Genomic DNA, 23,559 nt, shown 5'->3' on the forward strand with positions numbered 1-23,559 from the left:
ATTTACATTCTTCCCCCTTTATTCCACTTAAGTGTGAGATTCCTAGCAAACAATTTCTAAAGCAGCACATGCAGAAATCATCACTGACTGACTGTTTCCAGTAAAATGCTCTTAAACATAGCCAGGTATGCATCAATTCTGCTTTTTAATCTAGAGTTTGAACACAAAATCATAAACTGAGACTTATATTTTCACACGAGAAATTAAAGAGGGTTGCACTATGGCTTTTCCTGTGAATGAGCCTTCATTGTGTATTTTAAGATGAGAGAGAGAATGCCTCACTTCTGCACAAAGCAGCACAACCTGGTTTGTGTCCACCTTGTTTAAGCTGAGAGCCCTCTGTAGCCACAGACTTCATCCATATCCCACCTCACCTCTGTGCAGGTTCCCAGCACTGGGACAAAAGCTGCTCCACAGCCTTCTTGGGATCCACCCCCTCCAACACGCACCACTTTTCTCACTCTCCCATCTCCCACACATTGTGTGGTCACATGGGAACACCTGGCATAAAGGGCAGGTGCTCTGAGGTTCCCCTTTCTGCTGCTTTCCAGTTGTTGCCTCTATTTGCTACTGCAGCTCCTGCAATGAGCAGGATTTGGATTAAGTCACAGCTTTTACCCACTCCATTGATCACCACTTCACAACTTTCCACCCTTTTACTTACGGTGGTTAAACTGAAACATTTTTATTTACCTGATACTCCCAGTCTTAAGATTAGGATGATTTAAATTCTGGTATCAATCAGCTACATCCTATTGAACCTCAGACCACATTAACACGAAAGAGAAAGATCTAGATCTCCATTCAATGTGGGAACCCTTTCCATAGATCATTTCCAAGGCCCCCATATCACAGGGTCAGTGATGCATGCTAGGCTTTATAAGCAGCAAAGGACTTCTAGATACTCGAGAACAATTGTTTTATTTTTAGCCTTCTTATAAAGACAAAGCTGGCACTGTTTGAGTCACTGTGGAAATGACCAGAGGTGAACCAAATTGCCTTTCTTTCAATCCCATGAGTATTGCATTAGTCCTTATAAAAATAAATACTACTGTTGACTGTCCACTAAAGCCATCAATTTTCAAAAGTTTTCTCCATCTTAAAACTTACTTTAGAACATTCATTTTAATATTATATTCCGTGACAGAAGAGCTTATAGAGGAGTGTAACATAAGAGTTCATTTGGCCCTACGTCTCTGATAATGGGCACTTTATGAAATATGAACTTCCTTATCTGTGATATATTATCTTTTCCTTGAAATATGGCTAATTACTGTCATTCATTAGAGATGAGACATTTGAGTATCATTTCTTGTGTCACATTGACTTCAAGTTGCTTATGATTGCATTAAATTAGTGACAGGGAATTTCTGAATACAAATTTTAAAAGTTTCACCATGTACTTCATAATTATTAATGTGCTGTCTTAACTGACATTTCCAGCTATGGAACAGGGTACCAATACCAACACTTAATAACTTCATTGTCACATTCACTGTGGATTAAAATATCTATAGAAGTAGATCAGTAGCTGCATTAGGAACATCAGGTCATAGACAGAGGACACTTTCTCAGTTTGTAGGTTCAAGTATTTGTATATAGCACTGTGGATTCACTTTCCAAGACAGCCACTCCTCCAATTTCAAAAGCTGTTTTATATCACATACTCAAGAGTTTTCCCCCAAAAAACAGATACAACAATCACACAAGTAGTTCTGTTTGTAAACTGTCATAGTGCAACCAACTATAAAATTATTTTTTTCTGAATATTACTCCTAAGGACAGGTCTGCATGTGAACATGCTTGAAAGACTAGGACATGCATTACGTTATTTACAACTACAAGTTAACATATCACAAAGACTGTAATTGAATATGGTTTATCTGTTGGAAGAGTTGAAATGAAGAGATGCTGATTAGAAGGACACTGCTAAACTAGAGCTCAGACTTACTCTACTCAAGGGTTTGGCTCATCCCCAGTCTCTTTGATTGATGTATGACTACAGAAGGTTCATCCCAACCTAAATTATCTATGATTCTATTGTGCATGATGAATGCTATTTTCTAAAGATTAGATTTACTGCCTAATTCAAATACAGTAAGTGAAAATATTGAATTTCATCCTAACATGAGCTCTCTTAACAAGGATCAGTTCCATGGTCCTATTAATGTGAAGTCTCTAAAACAGCTGATGAGAAGATGATCTCTAGTCCTGCAAATACTCAGCTAACAAATAGCTGCATTTGTCTGTCAGAAGTGCTCACCTTGTAACAAACTTAATGATCATGATGTTAGAAGAGAATGTGCTTGGAGAAGATCTGCCTACTAGAGAAAAGCTGGTTAGTTGAAGATGGACAAAGAGAGGTGAGCAGGGGGAAGCACGTGGAAGACCCTACAATTACACAGATGTACCAAGCAATGATCAATTATAACCCATTGTAGACAAGAGCTTTTGAATTTCTCCTCCAGTCCCAGCTCTCATTAACCACTTCTGAATAATGCTTTCTCCTTAAGCACTTCTGAATAATGCTTTCTGACTTTCCCAGCTGATTTGAAATTGTTGCCCCACATAATGAGTTGATTGCACTACTTTCACCTCTTAATGGCGGCTTCAGTTCTATGATACACTTGGACATTTTAAGTCCTTTGAAAAACTGTCTGAAACAGAGTAATAGAGCACACCTCAGCAGCAAGGGCTATTACAGAGATTGCTGCAAAAACATTGGCTCTACCCTTTGCTTTCTGTGCTTTCTAAAGAATATAAATTCAAGGTTTTAGACCTTATCCTCAGGATACTCAGTGGCTAACATGGCATATCTAAAACACAGCCTAAAGTCTGTAATCAAACCTGTACTCTTTTTTTTTTTTCCTCATTTTGCACAGTAGAACTTTTTGGAACAAAGCCAATTCCAAGTATTACAAGATATATAAGTTTTTTAGATTAGGTCAACAACGTTACTGAAATATCAGCTGGTCAGCAGACTTTCACAAACCCCCCTATCTTTATACCAAATCCTAGACAAGTTGCTCTGACTTTGCCCTCTCACACAAATTCAAGCCCAAACCTATGTGTAAAAAAAAAACCAAAAAACCAACAACAAACCTACCCAAAGCATGATATCACACACTGGATTTCTGCCACTTCCAGTTGTGGATGCCAATGGCTGTAGGTAGTACACGTGTACCGACACTGTCTGAGTATTCCTTTCAGTTCTCCTACTTCCTTTTCACCTTGAGCTATTACATCTTCCCAGAATTAAAGTCACTAATGAGACAGACATTTAACTATTTACTTTGCAAAGTAGTTGCAAACTGGTTATAAACTGTTGCTAGATCAAAACATGCTGCACATTGCAGTAATTTCAATGAATACTGTCCATGAAAGTGTCCAACTAGAATAAAAAGAGATGCTCTAACTATTATGGAGAAAAACAAAATTAAATGTTCAGATTGTAGCACTTCTTCTACCACTTAATTACAGCAGGACATGATAAAACTAAAACATTTTTTCAAATTTAAAAAAAGTGTATTTCTGCCATTACTCTGTATTTAACCTGACACACAATTCCACTATTCCTCAACAAACCATCAGAGTAAGTAGTGAATTTCACTATTTTCCTTTTAATGGTACACTGGCAGATCTATATTGTGCCACATTAGGACCTGATGCAACTCTGCCTTGAGTTCAACAAGTGAGTGATGGGAGAATGTAATTCAAATAACATTCATGATCAATGCCTGAAGGTACAGAGAAGTACATGATAGTTGGCTTTGGAGATTTATTTTTAATCTTTGTCTGACTTATAAGAAAGTGGTAGTATTTTCTCCTTTTTTTTTTTTTTTCTAATATATATAATTTCAAAATTTCCTTCATGAAAAATAAATTACCAAGAAAGACACATTTTACAGATTCCATATGCCCAGAGGGAAATGATCTCACTGGATCTCATTGCCAAAGTCATATCAGTGACTCTTGGTATATTTAGTGGTGATCTTAAAGACCGTCCTGCACTTCTGGTGTGCTTGGTGTTGCAAAACATAAATTATGTTTGTGAGTCATTAGATAATGCTCTTTTCTGCACATAAAATGACATTTAAACATGTTCAGAAGGGTATATTTTATTCCTTCTGATTCCTACAACTTCAAATTTTTTTCAATATAAAATAAATTGCTTGCCTACTTTCCAACAGGCCAATTACTTTTCTTTCAATAAAGAATAAGTTGTTTGTAGAAAAGAATAACTGTTTATTAACTCCAGCTGGTTCAATATTTGTACATAATTTTTAAAGTCCTAAACAGTTAAGACAAGAAGCTGACAGCAAGTACCTCTATCAACTTTCCAGTCTCTTACTGAAAGCTGGATAATAAAGATAAGAAAAAGGTCACTTTGCCAAGGATATAATATAAGGAATGGCACAGAGAAAGACAAAATTCTACTTTAAATAAAATTCTAATAAGATTAATATACAAAAGCTGGAAAAAGGGAAAATTTTATTTCTTACATATCTGTTTAAAACTTTACTGCTTCACACAAATGAACGATAATGTTTTATACTTTTTGTTATAGGAAGCTGTAACAGATTAGTAAAATACACCACATTTATATCTGGAAGTGATCACATATCACAGATACTGCTGATGTTTTAAAGGAGATAGTCCTGATATAGACTCACTATTCTTCCCAATTTCACTGCAGTCTAACTACCTTTTTAACTTCTATTTTACTGCAGTGTTTAGTTTCTTGCAGTGTACCATTCATAATCTTTTGATTTTCAGAAGAAATTGCCAAAGGAGAAGGTTCCTTCAGTACCATTAAAGAATCATACCATTGGGTATAAATCCTGATTGAGCCCACTTATTTTTCAGGTTCCAATATTTTGTTGTTTTTCCTGTTACGAAAAAATAATTCTTCAGATTATTACTAAAATTAACACCTTATGCAATGTTTCTACCTCTACTTTGCTAAAGCCAGTGAATGGAATCCACACCCTACAACTCATATAACCAGCCTCATGGTTTATTTGGATCTAGGCTGCTTGGTAAGCACTCACACCCTCCTAAACAAATAGAGGAAAACCAGAAACTGCCTCTTACAATATACAGGGAAAGAAATGAGATGACTTGTTTTCAGCACAGGAAGGACATGGACCTGTTAGAGTCCTGTTAGCATCCAGAGGAGGGCCACCAAAATTATCAGAGAAAAGGAGCATCTCTCCTGCGAGGAAAGGCTGTGAGAGTCGTGGTTGTTCAGCCTGGAGAAGAGAAGGTTCTGGGGACACGAGCTGATAAAAAACATGGGGACAAACTTTTTAATAGGACACATAGGGACAGAGAGCAGAACAGTGGGGGCTCAGTAGTCTTCCTAAAAAGAGACAAGTTTCATCCTTTTTCTTGAAATTGAGCCACCATGCAACCAGAAATTGCGAGTTATGATGTCCAACACACTAGACAGAACCAAGTGGGAAAGTGCCTTCTGGGTTGAATAGTCATGGAAAACACATTGGATGTGTTGGATGGAATGTTGGATGGCTCTGTGAAGTTTGTGTGAAGTTTGAGTCATCCAGGGCAGGGGCACTGTCTTCTATGCAAATAATTAATGTTCACTTCAGGCACAAATCCAGTTTGATAGGTGGTACAGAATGATAAAACTTACAAGACTGCCTAACATGCAGGTTGCCAAGTTCCATGAAGAAAAGCCCAGGAAGGACACTTATCTTGTGTCTGCTGCAGTTTCAGTGGTATTGGTGGAAGGTAGAACTGAATCTTGAGCACAGAGCTAGAAACAAGCACGAAGACAAGGTCCCTGAAGCAGAGCTAAGGACTACAAGTTGCTAAATATCAAACAGAACCTTCCAGTACCCAGCTCTACCTGGAAACATGGTAAATGGCTGATGAAAGGCTAGAGTTTCTATACCTATTTCTTCTCCTCTTTCCTTTTAAAGACAAAAATGTCCTACTTTAAAGATAAGAAATAACTTCTGATCTAAAATCAAAAGAGGTACTAAGAAAATACTCATAACTACAAAGAGCAGCCAGTCAGAGAATGGCATGTGAAATCAGGTGTACAGAAAGGTCCAGTAAACAGAGACACATTCCCATCTACATGCTTCTTAGTTATTCTGATAGCATAACTATTTCCAGGCTTTGGTATGCTCAGTTTAAATAATTCTGGAAATATTTCATTGTCATGGGTTTCGTATCCAAAGGCAAGATTTCCAGGACCAAGCCCTGTTCAAGGAGAATCCTAAGGGCACTTGTAAATATATGTATATAAATATTGCTTTGCATTTGCTGAATTTTGTACCTGTCTGCTTTATGAAATAAGATGTTGCAAAAATTGAATTTATTAAAAGGTACAGTGCCATTATTAATAACATTTACAGACATATAAACACTTTGTCTTAAAAACAATCAGAATAATTACTTTGATACTCTGGATATGCAATTATGCATAATACATTGATTTAAGAGTTCTATTCACAGCATGCAAATACCACTGAAACACCTACACTTTGTTGGTAAGCCAAAATTCCCCCAATTGAGCATGAAATTTCTCTGCAATTTTGTTCAACACAAATCATATATCTCCATCCAAACAATTTCTGCTGTCATCTGATTATGCAGTACATGTGCCAAATGTATTTTGTGAAATGGAAAGATAAATTTTTATCAAAAAACCCACACAAAATCAGGTTCTAAGAACTAATTGTGAATTTACAGATCCTACAGCTACAAGGTAATAAGCCAAGGTTTACTCTCTTGTTTGGGTGAAATATTAGGACATCAACCTCCATCTAGACAAACCTCCTATACATCATGTCATACTTCATACGTTCACACAACACCTGTTTTCCCATGTGGACAGAAATAAAGAAGCAGAGAAAAGAACATAGGGATTTAAAAATATTTTTTGCACATTTAGAGACTTGGTACACTTTAGAACTGATATAGAATTTTAAAAAAACTAAGTTAAGGACTCAAGCAAAACATCAACAGGTTTTGAGGTGTTCGTGTTTATTTTAAGAACAAACACGCACAAACAAATATGGTCTGTATGAAAAAAAACCGTGGCTTACTCCAGGCAGCATTTCTCAGATTATTTTTAGCTTTCCCATATGCCAGAGAAGAAAAATACTACTCAAAAATCTCAAAATACTGCAAATGCAATCCTGTGCAACAAATTGAACATCTATACATTTTACATTGATTTAGTACACACAACGCACACAAGAATCAGAGCTGTGACTAGTATGCATGAGCAGCTAGGTGAAGTATTTGTTCTGAAGCATAAGCTCAGAACACTCACATGCTTCTAGACATAAATTTTAAGTGAAACAACAAAAACCTTATGAAAATGTAAAGACACGTAACTGGGCAAAGCAAGCCTGTTGTGTATTACCACTGAATGAGGAGTAAAATACTGTGAAATCTAAACATCTTATTTCATATAAGGAAGGAGGTGGGGAAAACCAAACAACGCCACTTTGGGGTAAATGCTTTTCTCTAGCGGAAGAACCACCAGATGTGAAGTTTGGTGATAGAAAATCCTTTGTACATAATATCACAAAAACCATACACACAATGTGAAGCGATCATTTACAAAGAAGAAAAAAATGTTGGAAAGTAGAGTTTAACAGAAAGTGACTCAATAGCTCAGGAGAAAGTTTTCTGGATGAGCAGTACTGAGGGAATGGGCAGAGAAGGCAGTGAGCCATCAAAGCCAAAGTGTAGCACAAGATAATAGAGTTCTTGAGGCAGTGGACAGCAAATTTAACACAGTCTTTGAGCAATACAGAAAAGCAAGAAAATGTGATTCCAATAGAGACTCTCCTCTTGAAAGTCAGGTGTGACATCTGACTACATTTCTCTGAGATCTAGTAGTCTAGGATGCATGGATTTTGAAAGACTATAAAAATGGCAATGCATTTGTTAAGACAAAAAAAAAAAAAAAAATTACTTCAAGGAGAATACTGAAGCTACTCCAAAAAGGACAGAGATCGTGTTTGGTAAACTCACTGTCAGGGAGAGGCTGGGGTCAGAGATGACTTAACATTCTCTGATCTTAGGAGAAAACTGAGGATGTAAGTCAATGAATAAAACAGCCAAAGTGGAAAGAAGGGTCATAAATATTCAGTAACAGAAAAATAACATTGCAGTGAAGGTAATTAGGGTGTTCAAACAACAGAAATGGAACGTTTTCAGAGAAGCTGAAGAAGGAAGAGCAAGGGAGCAATCAGAATAATAATAAAGACAGAGCTGAAAGGAGGTATCTAATGCAGCTATGGTACGTGGTACCCAAGAAATGTTTATCCATCCTGCTCTAAAAAGCTTCCAATAAAAGAAATTCCATCACCTCCCCAGACAATTGCTTTCAGAGATTCAGGTTTATTATGAGAAGCTTTTCCTGATACCTCCCTAAACCTCCCCTACTACAATTTAAGTCCATTACACGTTTGCCACCTGCAGCACATGCAAGGAAGATTTTGCCCTCCTGATTGTTGTTAACCTTTTGCATATCTGCAAGTTATTATTTGGACTCCTTTAAATAAGCCTACTCCATATTCCTTGACTTCTCAATTGTAGTTATATTTTCTAAGTTTCTGATTGCTCACATTGTTCTCATCTAGATTTTCTCTCCTCCAGTCCCCCTTGAGCTACAGTGAGCTGCTCCAGACTATGACATTCAGTAAGAAAGAAGTGCAAATATAATGGCCTTTGATAGTTCCCGTTGCCAAATACATATTGACTTTCTGGTCACCGGAAACAAAGTGACCAGTCGAGGAAAAATTTCACCATTATCTAAAATAAATCATTACTTTTTTTGCAAGGGCAGTGAAATTATCATCTGATACTCAGACTAAAATTAGAACGTGAGCATATCAAGAACAAAGGTGATGATCTGTACCAAGGAGATGGGAAGAACCTGTTCCTTGGCATTAGACATTATGTCATCAACACAATGCAGGTGCAATGTTGATGAAGCATGCAAGTAGGTTAATGTTATTCAAAATAAGATAGGCTGCATTTTCAAAAACTACTCACTGACTTAGTCAAATTATAACAGAAAATGAACCCACTCTAACAAGATCTATTTGTAAACCAAGCTATAAAGTCTCTTTATTGGCAGAGAAGCCAGCAGCACAACATATTAATATATACTAAAATCACTTCAACTCCACAAAACTTGACTACAAGATTTTAATGTGTTTTATTAGGTCACTCTAATTTTCAGCAGCCATTCTTTGTATAAAATGATAGTTGCTTGTGTCAGTGCACATATTCCAATTATTTACTCAAATAAATGACAAATAATGGTCAATATTTGTTTCATGCTTATCAAAAGTGCCTGAAATTCAAAACTAATTTAATGCATCATAATTACTCACTACTAAAGAACATTATTTGCTAGAGAAACAAACATAGATTTTATTTGAAATTCAGAATTTTTGACATCATCCCACCTTATCAGAAGCAGAGGACGCTCTAACATCTACAACAACTCTAGGGGAAATGCAGTAATCTAATGGGAAAATGACTGAAATATCTACTGTATGCTTTTCTGCAGAAAAAAATTATGAAATAACATAGATTTGAATAAAATAAAATAAATCCAAGTAATGCCATAAGTATATCAAATGGGTGATCATCACAGCAGTAAATCTGCACTTGGTTCTTCTGCAGGTAATACACATCTGTCTTTACGCCAGTAAATGCTGCTGTTCAGAGTCCTAGCATGACCAGACATGAAGCATTTACAGCAGTGTCTACCTCAGCTTACCTAAAGAAATAATCTGTCCCCATTCCCAAAAGAACCCACAAAACCCCCCAAAAAACCCTAAACCCAGAAATTATGCAAAAAGGAAAAAAAAAATTGTTTTACTTCTCAATTAATATACAGATTAACGGAAATGACTGTCAGCAGCACAGTAGAAGAAACTCTTCAAAAGTGATTCACATTTTAGGGAAAAAAGAATTTGCCTAAAGGAGGTTTAGAATATGAAGCTAAATGATTTAGCTTTTGGTATATACTGCAAAATAAAAAGCAACCAAGTCTGGAAATGGCTCAGATGTCTGGAAAAAAGAAATGAAAGGAATAAAAAACATTTTAACACTGAGGGCACTGAGTGCCAAGAAGCTCAGCAATGAGTATCTATTGATCTATGATGCTACTTTGATTTTTTTTTATGATTCTTGTACTGAAAAAAATTATGGTGGTATCACAAAATAGCTAATGTTCTCAAACTCTCTGGACAGGGTGTTTCTGCTGTTTTCTGGCTCTGCCCTTAACAGCCTGTGCTATGTGCTACAGCTGACAAGGAGAACTCTCTCCTTCTACCTTCCCCTGGGTCACCAGTGACTTCACCAGAGCTGCACTGGATCCAGAGGGTCACTGCCTTGCAGACTTCCCTTCCCCTCCATCACAGTAACTTCAGATTGTTCTTCTTCTCCCCAGGAGGGAGTGAGGGTCCTGCCTCCAGCCTCACCTTCCTTGTGACGGCTCACCCAGACTCCATCACTTCCAAGCAGTGCAATGGAAATCATTCCAGAAGCGGATGAAGATGCAGATTAGGATTAGCATGGGTTAAATATCATGAATATCATGGCACAACAGGAGTGGGTATTGCCTGGCCCATTCAGCATTGGGACACTAACATCAGCACCATTGGCAAGGCAGTGGTTGGTGTGATACAGGAGGGGAGGAGGGCAAGGGAAAAACAAAGTCTGCTTTCTTTTGTGTTAAGTTTAAACTGACAATAGAAGATTTAAAAGTTGTTATAAGGCCAAAATGACAGAATGGATAAAAGATGAGACTTGTTCATGTAAAAGGTGGCCTGAGAAGGTAAAAACTGATAAATAATGTTTAAATGGGTAAGGGCAAAGGCTATTGCCAATGCCTAAAAACCCACTCAGACAGCAAGGAAGGTGAGGAATATAATGCAGATTAAAGTTTTTTGAAGGAATTAATATTGAGATACTGTCATTTTGTTGGCAAAACAATAATAGAGACTGATTGATAGAGATTCCAAAATAACTGAGGTTCAACTCTCCTCTGTAGTGTTTTCAGGATTTTATTTTAATCTGTTGCAAATTGCTGCTAGCTGAAAATAGACCCAAATATTATCAGTTGTATTGTAAGTACCTAAACTAGGCAACCATTTTAAGAACAGTATTTATACTCTTGGGGTTTTCTGAACACTGAGTAATAAGTGCCTTACTACTGCAAACTAAGCCTTTACAGTGAAACAGCTGCTCTGGATATTTACAAATAAATGTAAAATATAGCTGTTAAACCAAAAAGCATCCTGGCATTACCACATGCAGTCTCATGAATACTGCCACGTACCAGAGCATCAGCATTAATGCAGAACAGCAGCTGTACAAAACCACCTCCACGTGAGGCAGGTGACATTAATGAACAGCAGCTTTACTGTGCAGCCTGAACAGGAGACTTGCAGCAATGTCTGGAAGAGTTCAGTGACGTTACACAGTGCCCAAAGGGCCCAGGGATCAATGAGGTGTCACTGGAAGTGTCAGAGTTATTACAACGTCAATAAAAGTATAACAACAATGTCCAAAGTATCAGCGAGTAACACACGATGTCAATAAAAGTGTGAGGAGAGGGAATGCAATGCACCATCATCAAATTTGGAACCCCTGCTATATCAGGGAAAGATCTCTGCAGTGCCAGCAGAACATTTTAAAGTTACTGTATATCCTCATTTTTTCACAAAAGATGCCCAGCTTTTAGCCTCCCAATGGGCATCAGATATGACAAAATTATTAAAATTGTTTAATGATTCTAAATTAATACAACAAAATGAAGTTTACAACTATTTCATACTATTCTGTTCTTAAGCATTGCATCCTGGAAATGCATGCCTTGGATTCCTCTCAGTCCAAAAAAAAGCAGGATATGAAGAACAGAACAGCAACTAAAACTTTCAGTGTCTCTTCACAAAGAAGCTTAATATAGCTCCTTTATTTTTACAGAATATATACCACAGGACAATCAATACTTGAATCACACTCATTTATTCCTCAGCACAATACTTTTTTTGGATATAGATCAGTATATTATAAATCTCAGGAAATCTTGAATGGACTTCATTCTGTGTATAACTATGTATTAATTAGGAAAAGAACACTATGGATGCTGAATTCTAAACAATTGCTGGAAAATGCTTGGCTAGGAAAAAAAGAAGGTAATAAAAACTGTAAAATATAATTAAAATATTTTAGGATCTACCTCTTTTAGTGCTAAATAAAAGATGTGAGAAAGAAAATGTAGCAATTAACTTGTGATGTTTACTTCTAAAGTTTAATTAAATGATCAGTATGTACAAAATTAGAGTTTGGATGCCTCATCTTCCACTCACTGCCTCCATTTGAAAAGAAAACAGAAAAAGATCTCAGATACCAGTGCAGAGACAAAGAAATCACATTGCAAAAAAATTAACTTTTAACTGCAGTGTAACGTGTCCTCAGCTTGGGGAGCTGGAGAGGTGTTCTATTCCAAGATAAGAGGAGACAGAATTAAAGTGGTTTTGGTGAAGAATGTGAGGGGTCTAGTATTAGGTCAGAAAATAACACAGCTTCATCAAAGAGAATTTAAGAAGTCATTTTGACTCACCATCTATTCCAAATATTTAAATTGTGACAACAATTGGGATGACTTCCTATACAGCAGCAGGACAGGGCACATCCCTATGATAAGTACTCAAGAGCTGAATCTTTTTCTTTCTGCTGTGCTTTTGTTTTTCACATTGCTCACTCTCCATTAACCTTGGAGGTTTGATAGATTGTATTTAATCTTCCATTGGGATTGGTCATTGAAAAAAGTAAGGGAAGCTTTGAATTTAAGATTTGGCAGCAATGAAGACTACAATCTTGAAAGATTTCAGAGCTAGCACACCTCACTCCCAGGTCCCACCATAAAGAGGGTGGAGTAATAACTGTAAATACAATATTGTAAATAATGTTAAAGGAGTAGAGGATCATCTCCCAAAAGCTGAACCTAGATTAGATATTCATTATTATCCACATATTGTAATTTTCCCTCTATTTTCAGGTGAAACTTCTAGAATCGATTTCATGCATTATTACACCATTCCAATATCATACTGCTTTGCAAATTACTATTTCTCTTCCAAAGTACTGCACTTGCAATAAAAGAATGCAGTAATGTAGCCATCTCCTGCAAACAAAACCATGCAGTACAGTCTGTATGCTTTAAACCTCTCTGTATAAAACACCACTGAATTTTTACTCTAAGGTGCTTAAGTTAGTTTGTTTGTTGTAATCTCTGTTAATTAAGATAGATGTTAACTAGATGGCACTGTGTACTTGAAGGACTGAGCATGACATTTGCTGCCTTCTTAATGCCCAAGTCCTGCATTCCTTCAGCTCACATCCATCACACGAGGACTGCCAGGTGAGCTGACTGTCACCCCAGCCCAGGCTAATGGATTCTCCAGTGGCTTTTGGTACAGCTCATGTCATGAGATTAAAACTCTGCGCCTTGGAAATGACAAAACACATGTAGCTGGGACTTGTCAGCTCCGGGTAATCAGATGCTGCTTGGTTTCAGAAGCAGATGCAGGTGAGACTGGCAATATAAATATGCAAATCACAACGGTCCCTTGTCAGCACCACTGTTCCTACCTCTAATGGCCCTCGTAGAAAGTCTGTTTGCTCAGCTCCTACTTCCAGTGCTACATCGACAGAAGCAAAGGGGCGGCTGGCCATCTGCTGTCGCTCCCGCATAAGTTGCTGATGAGGAAAAAATGATGTTTTAACAAAACATTAAAAAAAATGCACCAGATATCAGTCTGCCCTACCATACCTCCCATTAAAGCATAAGAATGCAAACAGCATGCACACAGTCATATTTGTGATAGCGAAGTGAGAAAGTTATACTAAATTGTAATCATCACCATCTATATTTACTTGGGAAATGAGCACAGAAGGTTATGATGCCTACAAATGGCCTTTAAGCTTGAACTCTGACAAACTTTGCAAATGAAAGCTTCCCTAACTGACTGTTCTCTCTAAATAACTTTGCTATTTGTGTAAGTTGCAAGCAAATATAGGAAATGGTTGCTAAAAATAGTTGAAGTCTAATTCCACTGATAATGAGTGCATTAGAACACCTGCCAAAAACAAGTCCACTTGGCCTTCAAATTTTCATATTTCACAACTAAGCCAGATGGAGTTAATAGTGTCAGGACTCAATTTTATGCAGGATCTTTTCTGCAGTTACTGTCATATGAAGAATAACGTGTCAGGATTGGGAACTCTGCACCAGCATATTAGAATACACACAGCTATGCTCGCAGAGCTTGTATAATCCCCTCCAATCATACCAGTGTGCACAGAATTCCCAAGCAAAACCACAAAGTTAACTCATATTTCTTCCTCAGTCTGTAATTATAATGCTTATTAAACCATGATGAATAAAAATGATGACCAGTAGTAGATATTACAGATCTTACTCCACTGGTTCAGTGCAACTAATGAAAGCATTATTAAATATTTAAGGTGAATGAGTCGTGCAATTCAAGTAGTGTGTTCCTTCAGCTGAACAGGATGTCACAGCATCTTGAAGAGACAAAATGCTTGCAAAAATGATTTATTAGAAAAGATCTGTTTCATTTTCTTAACGTTTTTCTCCCTGTTATCTCTGGAAAGCTTAAAACATTAGAAAGTGTTGTCTGAATGTAAATGACACTAGCACTGTGACATACTGTTCATAAAGGCCTTTGAAATAATAAAAGGTATGCAAGCAAATATTTGCTGGCAGCTTACTAATAAACACTGTTGATTTAAGATCTGTTACAAAACAACAAACTCATTTTGTAGTGCTTCTTATGTGTTTTGCCTCGACTTGCATTTTAAGGTTGTCTATAGAAATTTAGAGACACTTGTATCGTTAAAAGCAGAGCAGAACAGTTGCCTCTCAGTGCACTGCCAGCACATTCCCAAGGCCTGGATTTTATAGCCATGCAATGTGTTTGTCAGCAAGCAGCTGCACAAATGGCCTCCCAGTATATCACACCAAGAGGGCAATCAATATGGCTGTGGGCAAAACTGCATGTTTTATATGGAGAATAAATAAAAGCCAAGTATGAATATCTAGATGGTCAAGAATTACAGTTTTAACCCTCTACTTCAGCTTGAAACTGGTGGTCTCTGTCTAGGATTTACATCAGTGTTGATTTGCATCAATACAATTTACTCATAGATTTTGCAGCTGGAAAGAACTATTATGGCCCTCCAGTCCTACCAACAACTTAGCCAAGACCACAAAAAGTATAAAATATTGAGTCACTACATCCTGAAATTAGTATATGTACCCCCCTTTTCCTCCTAAAATAACAAAAATTAAAGAAAACAGTGTTATTAGAACAGTACTGCCACATGGAACTCATTACAGTATTCCAAGTCTGCAGAGCTACTGGCAAGTGCTTACTTTTTAATGGGAAACCAAACTCTGTTTTAAACAAATAGAATTGCTTGGGGAAAATACTTAAACGAGCAGAACAACCTACGCTCCAAATGCACATACTACTATTTTAAAGATTTATTTAGCACAGATAAAAACAAATGCATATTTGATATGTTCTCTGGTTTTTAAGGCCAGTAGGTTTCTCCCCCTCTTCTCCTGGTCAGGCATTCAGCAAAACCTTTTAATTCACAAGACAGTCCCTGTAATTTTGATAGTCTGCCATTTGAAAGGAGTGCTACAAAGATTCTTAATTAGCTCTGTAAACAAGAATGAAAACTTTAAAACGTTTGCTCGCCCATAAAGCGCTGCTGATTTTGGCAGCTGAGCACTTGCACATCCAAGTGCTTTACTCAAAACAGTGCTGCTTTCCCTTCATCATTTTAAAGCTCTCTGTAAGGTGCAAAACAGGAAAAACAAGATGCAGTGAGGAGAAATACAGGAATACATTATGATATTTAAAAGCAGTTTTGTGGCTGGAAAAGGTCACTGACTCCCACCATCTGCAGCTGTCCATGTACCAATACTGGGACAAAGTTCTAGAGCTTCCAGTTATAGGGAACCCTGTACCTCACCCACAGGGCAAGAATGTGGAAACTTTCTGAACACTTGTTTCATGAGAAGAGTGAAAAAGCTCTTCCTTACCTTCTCAGCAAAGAGATTAAAAAAAAAAAAACAACCCAACAACATTCCCTCACAGATTCCATCACAACTGAGGCAGAATTAACACATGATAGTGGAAAGTGAAACCACAATGCTGTTACTTTTATACACTCAAGTCCAAAAAATTTACTGAATTAAAAAAATTACAGAAACACACCCTGCCCCCCTAACCCCACACTTCTCCAGTAATTAGGGATATTCATTTGGAGACATCAGATAAACAGATAGTATTAACATGCAATATTTTAATATTTTATCACAAATTTGATCTATAGCATTCAGAATGCAGGCACATCTCTAAATATTCACTTTAAAGTATGGGAAATTAAAAATATAATTTTCTCAGCATAGGGCCGAGAATTTCAATGAGTATTTTTCTGACTGAGCAGACAACCAATTTCAAGTTCTACCATAATTTTAAATCTCATTAAGTACAAGATTATTGACAAGATTAATTTTTTTAGGCATCTCTATTATTTTGCAGCAATTCCAAGGTATTAATTTATATCCTATTGAGAGTTTTTTCATATAAAGTATAGAATTACAGCTGTCTTCCGTGAAGAACAGTAAGATGCTAGGACACTATAAATTAGGTCAATTTCTCATTCAACACCCATATAATTTTAAAACATTTCTTCAAAATCCAATCATTTTGGCATAATTATTTGCCTATCATGAAAATATACATTTCAGATGATTCTGTATGAACACATAGACATCCTAGCATCCTATCATAGATTATGATAATTTTGAGTTTTGGTGTTCTAGTGAAATCAGGATATTGAAATGGGACATGCTTTCCCATCTAGAAGTTTATCTCAAGAAAGCAGTTGCCTGGGAATGCAATTCAATTTTATCATTGATCAAAAAAATTCTCATGGAGGATACTATTCCTCTGATCAATGCAGTTTGGAGTAAATGAAAATGTTCCATGGCATCTTGTATGCGCTACAATAAAGAAATGTATTCATTGCAAAGTTCTTATTTAAGTAGAAATGTTTTGATTTTTTTTTCTCTTGGTTGATAGCATCGCTTTCAAAATATTTTAATGCCTGTATTGTATTTATGTACAATAAAACACTCAATACAAAACACATATAACAGTGAGTTAACATTAACAGAATACAGTATTTCAGCAAACTCAGACTGACATGTTTCAAGTCTTTTGTATTTCAGGAAATGTTGCCATTTTGCTTCTTCTTCGCTTCCTTTTTTTATTGCCTTTTTTTTTTTTTTCTCTTTAAGACTTGCTCTCTCATGTGGAATTGGGTACTGTTTTTCTGACTAGTGCTGCTTTTCTACACTGTTCACCTTCCAGTATAACTTCCTTGGAAAAGCCCTAATTGGAAAAAAAAATCTAATAAAGTGCATGAGTTGTTAGGAGCTAGGACAGGTGTGCTTTCCCTTTGTTATACAGTAGCAGACATTCTTGAGAGACTGATAGATTAGGAGAGCTGAAAAGGATGAGGCCATTTTAGTGCCATAATAGGATGAGGAGAGCAATCCTTTCAAACTTCTTTCTGTTGCTGTTTGGCACCTCTAATGAGTTCCTGCAGCCCATGGGCAACCAAAGGTACCTGGAGTGTGCCAGGAAGGGTGCACTGAGCAGTGTGCACACCCAGGGTCACACAGGGCAGCTGGACACTGGAATAGGAGTAAGAGGTGACAAACACCAGAAAAAATGTTCAGGAGACTTCTGACTGTCAATCAGAGTCAGGAAGTCTTAGTACACTATTCCAGAAATAAGGGTATGGCAGGTGGGAAAGTGCCTATTATTTTAACAGCAACAACTGCTTAGGTTTTCTAGTTTTTCTTCCTTCACGTCTTAGATGGGTTTGGTTTTTTTTCCTAGACCACATCACTATCAACGAGGTACCAGGACATGTATGACTTTGTCAAGGTGAGTACTCAAAACCAGGAAGATGGTAATTCTGCAGCTCTCTGAAAACTGCTGTCTAGCTCAGTGCTGCACAACCCTCCTAGTGACAAGGATTTTCCGAATGTCTAATTTGAAATTCCTGTTCTGCTTATTCATCCTGCAGCTCTCACTTGTCTGCAGTTACAACCTGGTCACCTCCCTTGCTGCTTCTGTACTGTCAACTGCTGATGTGAGTAACATCCAAAGGCTACAACAGAAGCGTTAACAATGCCATGCATTAAATCTGAGTTTTATACGAAAAGTATTTGCAAGGAGAAAAAAAATGTCAAAACCTCAGGGAGGATTGCATTGACGAATTTCTGATCACACTGCATTTGACAAGCTCCAAGGCTTGAAAAAGTTAAGACTGTATGTAAATGGATAGCCCTGAAAAACAGAGACTCTCTAAACAATGAAATTCACCCATTCATTGAATATTCTTGAGGGTTCTTACTGCCACATCCAATCAACAGAAGTAACTTACATGGACTTACACACATCTGCGTGGACCACAGATCTTTTAGTTAGGAACACAATTTAATTCTCTTCCCAAATCTTAAGTTCTCGTTTTCAAACTGAATTATACATAGTGATATTTTAATCAAGCTCTGGTTATTCACTTTAATTTGCACAAGACAAAATTCGCCTTCTCTGTAAATTTTCTCATTTTAACTCCTGGTGTTGAAAATCTCTTCAGATTAAATTGGCTATTTATATGGCTGGAAAGGAGAGCAAATTTCTCATTTACATGTTGAATAAACTATTTGACTTGGTTAATTTCCAAACCAGCTGCTTTCACTGGAAAGGCAGATCACAGCCATTAAACTGTTTTGTTGGGGTTTTAGGTGAAACAAGCTCACCATTCCATGACTGTATGAGGCACAGTGATTTTAAGAGATGGATAAAAGCTGGCATAGGAAACCAAGCAGCAGGAATAGCCATAGCTCTGACAGCAGTCTGACAAGCTGAATTTGGTCATTCCCTCCATCATGAACTTCCTAAACAATCATTTCCCTCTGCCTCATTTCCCACCGTGCTAAGTGGAAAGTGCCCTGACACAAGAGTGCATTCAGGTAGGCAATGGGATATTACAATGATGGACGTGGTATAACGTGCTATTTGCACTGCAAAATAGAGTCTGTGGAAACTTCCTGAGATACCAGGGCCTATTCCATGTCACTTTCTTTTAAAATTGCCTGAAGAAAAGGTGCTCTCAGGCGTGTGCAAAGGTCTGTCATGGGAAAAAAATGAGAGGAGTTATACTTTTTGTCCTAGCTTTATACTGAATAAAATGAAGGGTTATTTAAACTAGGCATAGTCCAGCAAACAACAGCTAAGACATACTTAAAATACAGTGTACACATCCCCAAAAAATAACAGTTCCAAAAGGTCAAGTTTTTATGTATCCCTTTTGGAAACCAAATACCAGTCGTCTGCAATTTCCCTTGAACAAATCAAAATTGAGAAAAAAAGATGAGCCCTGAAAAGGTCATTTTGTTGCTAGATCCAAGGAACAGATATTTAATGTATTGCACATTAGCAAGCAAAGAGCAAAATGTGAATCTGCTGTGATTTCAGCTTTCGGAACTTTTTGATACTGGAAAAGAATTCCCATCTCTAGAACACTGGAAGTGGAACCCTGGATGATGCTCCTTTGCCAGTAATTTATAGGGGATCATGTTACAATGAAATTCTGTTTGATCCTTCATATCTTTTCCCTAAAGAATATTTTAGCGTAGGGAGACTTTTGGGTGCTAGAAATCAATAATAAACTCAAAAATTCAATTTTCTGCTTTAAAAATTTAAGAAGTCCTAAACAAGACCCAATCCTATTATCTCTTTCACTTGGATCATGATGAATCCACGTTGCACCATCTGTAACCACAAACATTTTAAAGGTTCCTAAAGATGCATTCAAGTCTTTCAGCAGGCCTTGCTAATCCCAGAATTGTGATCTTATCCCCAATCGAGTGGGTTTAAAAAAATCCTTTCGGCAAACTGTTGAATATTTTGCTGTTAGCTAGCAGAGCCATTTTCAGCTGACAGGAAATTTCTAAAAATGCTCGTTCTGCAAAGTAATTCTGTGTACAGAGAAAAGAGCCAGATCAACTAATTATAGATGTTGAAATGTTTCCACAGAAGACATTCTGTATTTGCCTAAGGACAGTTGTTTATAAGTGACTATATTAAAATGTGTCTTAAAATTATTTCAGAATATGAGAGAGTCAAGTATCATATGGTGGAAACTACCCCTTGGAACTCTCATCTACAATGGTGCCACATAAATAATGCTTTCAAAATGTTTTCTAAAAAAGTACCTAAAAACATAACTAACATTTCTATGAGTGAAATAGTCCCAGCCTGAAACTTCCTCCAAATAACAAAATCTCAGCCCTTCCTATCAAGGTTCTTAAGCCTTTTGACATGAGACACTGTGTATATTATTGATCATTATCATAACTGTTAAAAACCAGCTTTAGTTACTTAAACAGCAGATGTCACCTTGGTAATTTCCAACTCTTCCTAAAGTAATTCAAATTCATCTAAAGATAGTAAACATGTTCTGATAAAAGAAACTGGGTTTAAGTGGCACTCCATGAGATCACTCGGTCCAGCCCAGTGCTTTGGTCCTAAACAGGGGCAGTGTGATCATGGTTCTTCTGGCAGATCTATGTTTTTTAAATAAAAGGCCACAGTGATGGAGGTTCCACAGTCCCTCCAGAAGTTCAAAGAACCTAAACCAAAGCTCCATGCTGAAATTTAAGCCAATTGTTTCTTGTACTGTCTGCAGCAGAGACTGTTCTCTGTCTACAAGTGAGGAGAAATCTCCCCCAAAACTCTTGTGTGCTTTACAGGAGTTCTTTATAAATCTGAAGTTTCCCTTCAACCTTCTCAAGTGTAAACAAACATGGGAATGTAAATGTTTTCTCACCATTCCTGCTCCCATCTTCAGTGCTTCCTTCTGTCTCTTAAATCAACACCAGAATCAGATCCCAGTGGAAGCCCACTCAATGCACCTTTTCCTTATTACAATGAGCAACTTATATCCAAGAACTTGAATACACTTTGACATTCACTTCCAATTCGTCTAAAAGGTCTGATAACCTGTTGTATCAAGAAATTAGGTTTGGCTTGACACAACTTGTGCTTGAAAAAAACCCCATTAAACTTCTTCACTTTTTTTCTATATTCCTGTAGATGATGTAAAAATCGTTTCTCCCAATACTTTCTAAGAATTAATGATAAATTGACTAGTGCCTAATTGTCCAGCCCATTCTTTGCTCTCTTCTTTTCTTAGAGAGGAATCATCTCTTGTCATACCCAAAATCTTGGAACCCTGACAGACCCTGGAATCACATATGTGCTTAGCCAATCCTCTACATTTTCTAAAATAAATTTAACTAGGTTTTGAAATCTGAAAATATTTAGCAAGTATTCTCCTACCCATTTTTCTACTTTACTGCTTGATATTCTACCCCACTTTCACCACAGGTACTTCAGAACTTTTTTAAAGCATTAACTAAAGCGTTTTTTTTAAAGAGACTATTTCCCTGCACAGAGAAAGTCAGAAAAAAAAGCAGTGTACTATTACTTTGAAGAGAGGCTAAAGTGCAGGACATGTATATCTTAATTTGCAAACAATGTCTTTTAACCTACATGACAAAAAAAGTAGACACTGGATTTGTTTCTTCTGTGAATCAATGTGAAAAGTTGCAGTCCAAATTATAATGACTGAACTGGAGCTAAGCCAATTTATAAAAAGCTGAAATGTCTGAAATGTACCTGGATCCCAGGCCCCAGTCACTTCAGGTGATCAAAATACTCAGATTTTCTTTCCAGATGACATTGAAGAAAAATGAATATAAGCCTTGAATTCATTCTCTAATGAAATCGTAACTTGTACAAAAATTGTAAAATAAGAGAAATACTAATGCTGAGTAGGAAAACCAGGCTGTACTCCAACAAAGGTGAAGTTTGCCTTTATTATTACCTCTAATTCTTTGAAACCATCTATTAGTTGAGGTTACTGGTACACTGATAAAGTGACAATGTAAAATAAATTTTTAAGCGCAAGCACCACTGACAATCACAGAACTACCCTGAAGTGATCATTTAGAATCTCCTTAAAGCACAAATGATATTACCATTAAGGAAGTTAAACTGGTGATGTACCATGATTGACTGATGCCTTTAAATGCTTTCAAGCTTTAATCTTTAGAGTATTTAGCCAAATAACCACCATTGTCACTGCCTTGTAAAAGGCAAAAAAGAAAAAAAAAAAAAAAGAGGTACTTTGACCAGGTTTCTGCCTGTTTCAGGATGGAAATGCCCCAACCCGCATAAATCCCCAGTGTAAGGAGCTGAATGGTCATTCTACAGTACCTGGTGCTACTGTCTTGGGTGAGTAAAGGCCTTCTACAAAATCCTTACAAATTTGGACCCGTTGTCACAAGGTTGTTAATTCGCTTTTCATTAAAAATGAGCCTCATTTCTAGCTCAGCCAATGCATCCAGTAGAAGTCTTAATACCCAGTATTTCTCACATCAGCCACACAATTACAAATCATTAGTAAAGACCCAGTTTTAAGTTATAGCCAAGATCATAAAAAATCCTGCTCACTCTGAACGTACAGAAATTCCTCATAACAAATCCCATCCATTTGGCATTTTCAGAGAGAAGGGGTTTGGCTAATCAACATAAAACTAGGATATCCATCTAAAATCTGGGTGGTAGCCAAAGAAATATTCCAAACTTCACAGATTTGCTCACCATACGTGGTACATTAAGGTCAGCACAAATTTGGCATGCACTGCTGGGGGGAATGGGCTGTGGGCACAGCCAGCCCATGTTGTGCAGGGGAGCAAGAGGCTCTGAAACTGATGCAGTTCTGCTGTTTGACCAGAGTAATAATAGGAATTAAAGCAGCTCTCTTTTGTTCATGTTGCTTCTGTTTGAAACTGATTTAGCAGATGTGAGATGCTACACTTTTAATGGGGGTTGCTCAAGAATAGTTGAACAGTAAAAGTTGATGGAAAAGCTTTCCACTCCTGCTAGAAAACTAAGAAATCAAGGCCATTGAGCATCCCCTTATCTTTGAAAGGAACCAAGGAACCACGACAGTTTGCCCTGAGTTCAAATATCTTGAACAGAAAAGTACAAAATCAAGAAACTGCTGACAGCAGAAAGTCTGAAAATTGTAACCTTTCTATGGAGAATTATTTTAAGAGTTGCTGCCTAGCAAGCTAAAGGGACTAGATCCTGTCCAAGCTCCTGAAATATTTCAGCTATATCAGAATTTCAGAAATAGAGGGTTTTCAGGTATTAACTACACTAAAACACTTAAAATTCAGTTCTGAAATAAGAAGCACAACACTAATTCCAAGAGACTACCTTGGCAATATCTGTAGCAGCAGAAGTCAGGTTGCTATTCTATTAATCTTAATAATTTTCTGCACAACCCAACTGCAAACAAGGA

The 23,559-nt window shown here is 37.1% G+C and overlaps 1 protein-coding gene across 2 annotated transcripts in view; it reads right to left on the bottom strand.

Annotated features, from left to right (window-relative positions):
* Positions 1–23,559, bottom strand: part of ATRNL1 (attractin like 1) — a 430,796-nt gene that overhangs the window by 98,435 nt on the left and 308,802 nt on the right. For both annotated transcript variants that reach the window (XM_066323527.1, XM_066323528.1), the window contains exon 27: positions 13,663–13,770. In XM_066323527.1, the coding sequence (XP_066179624.1) occupies positions 13,663–13,770 (108 nt within the window). The remainder of the gene's footprint in view (positions 1–13,662; positions 13,771–23,559) is intronic.

Source organism: Sylvia atricapilla, chromosome 8 (assembly GCF_009819655.1).
Source record: "Sylvia atricapilla isolate bSylAtr1 chromosome 8, bSylAtr1.pri, whole genome shotgun sequence".
In the NCBI taxonomy this organism is placed as follows: domain Eukaryota; kingdom Metazoa; phylum Chordata; class Aves; order Passeriformes; family Sylviidae; genus Sylvia; species Sylvia atricapilla.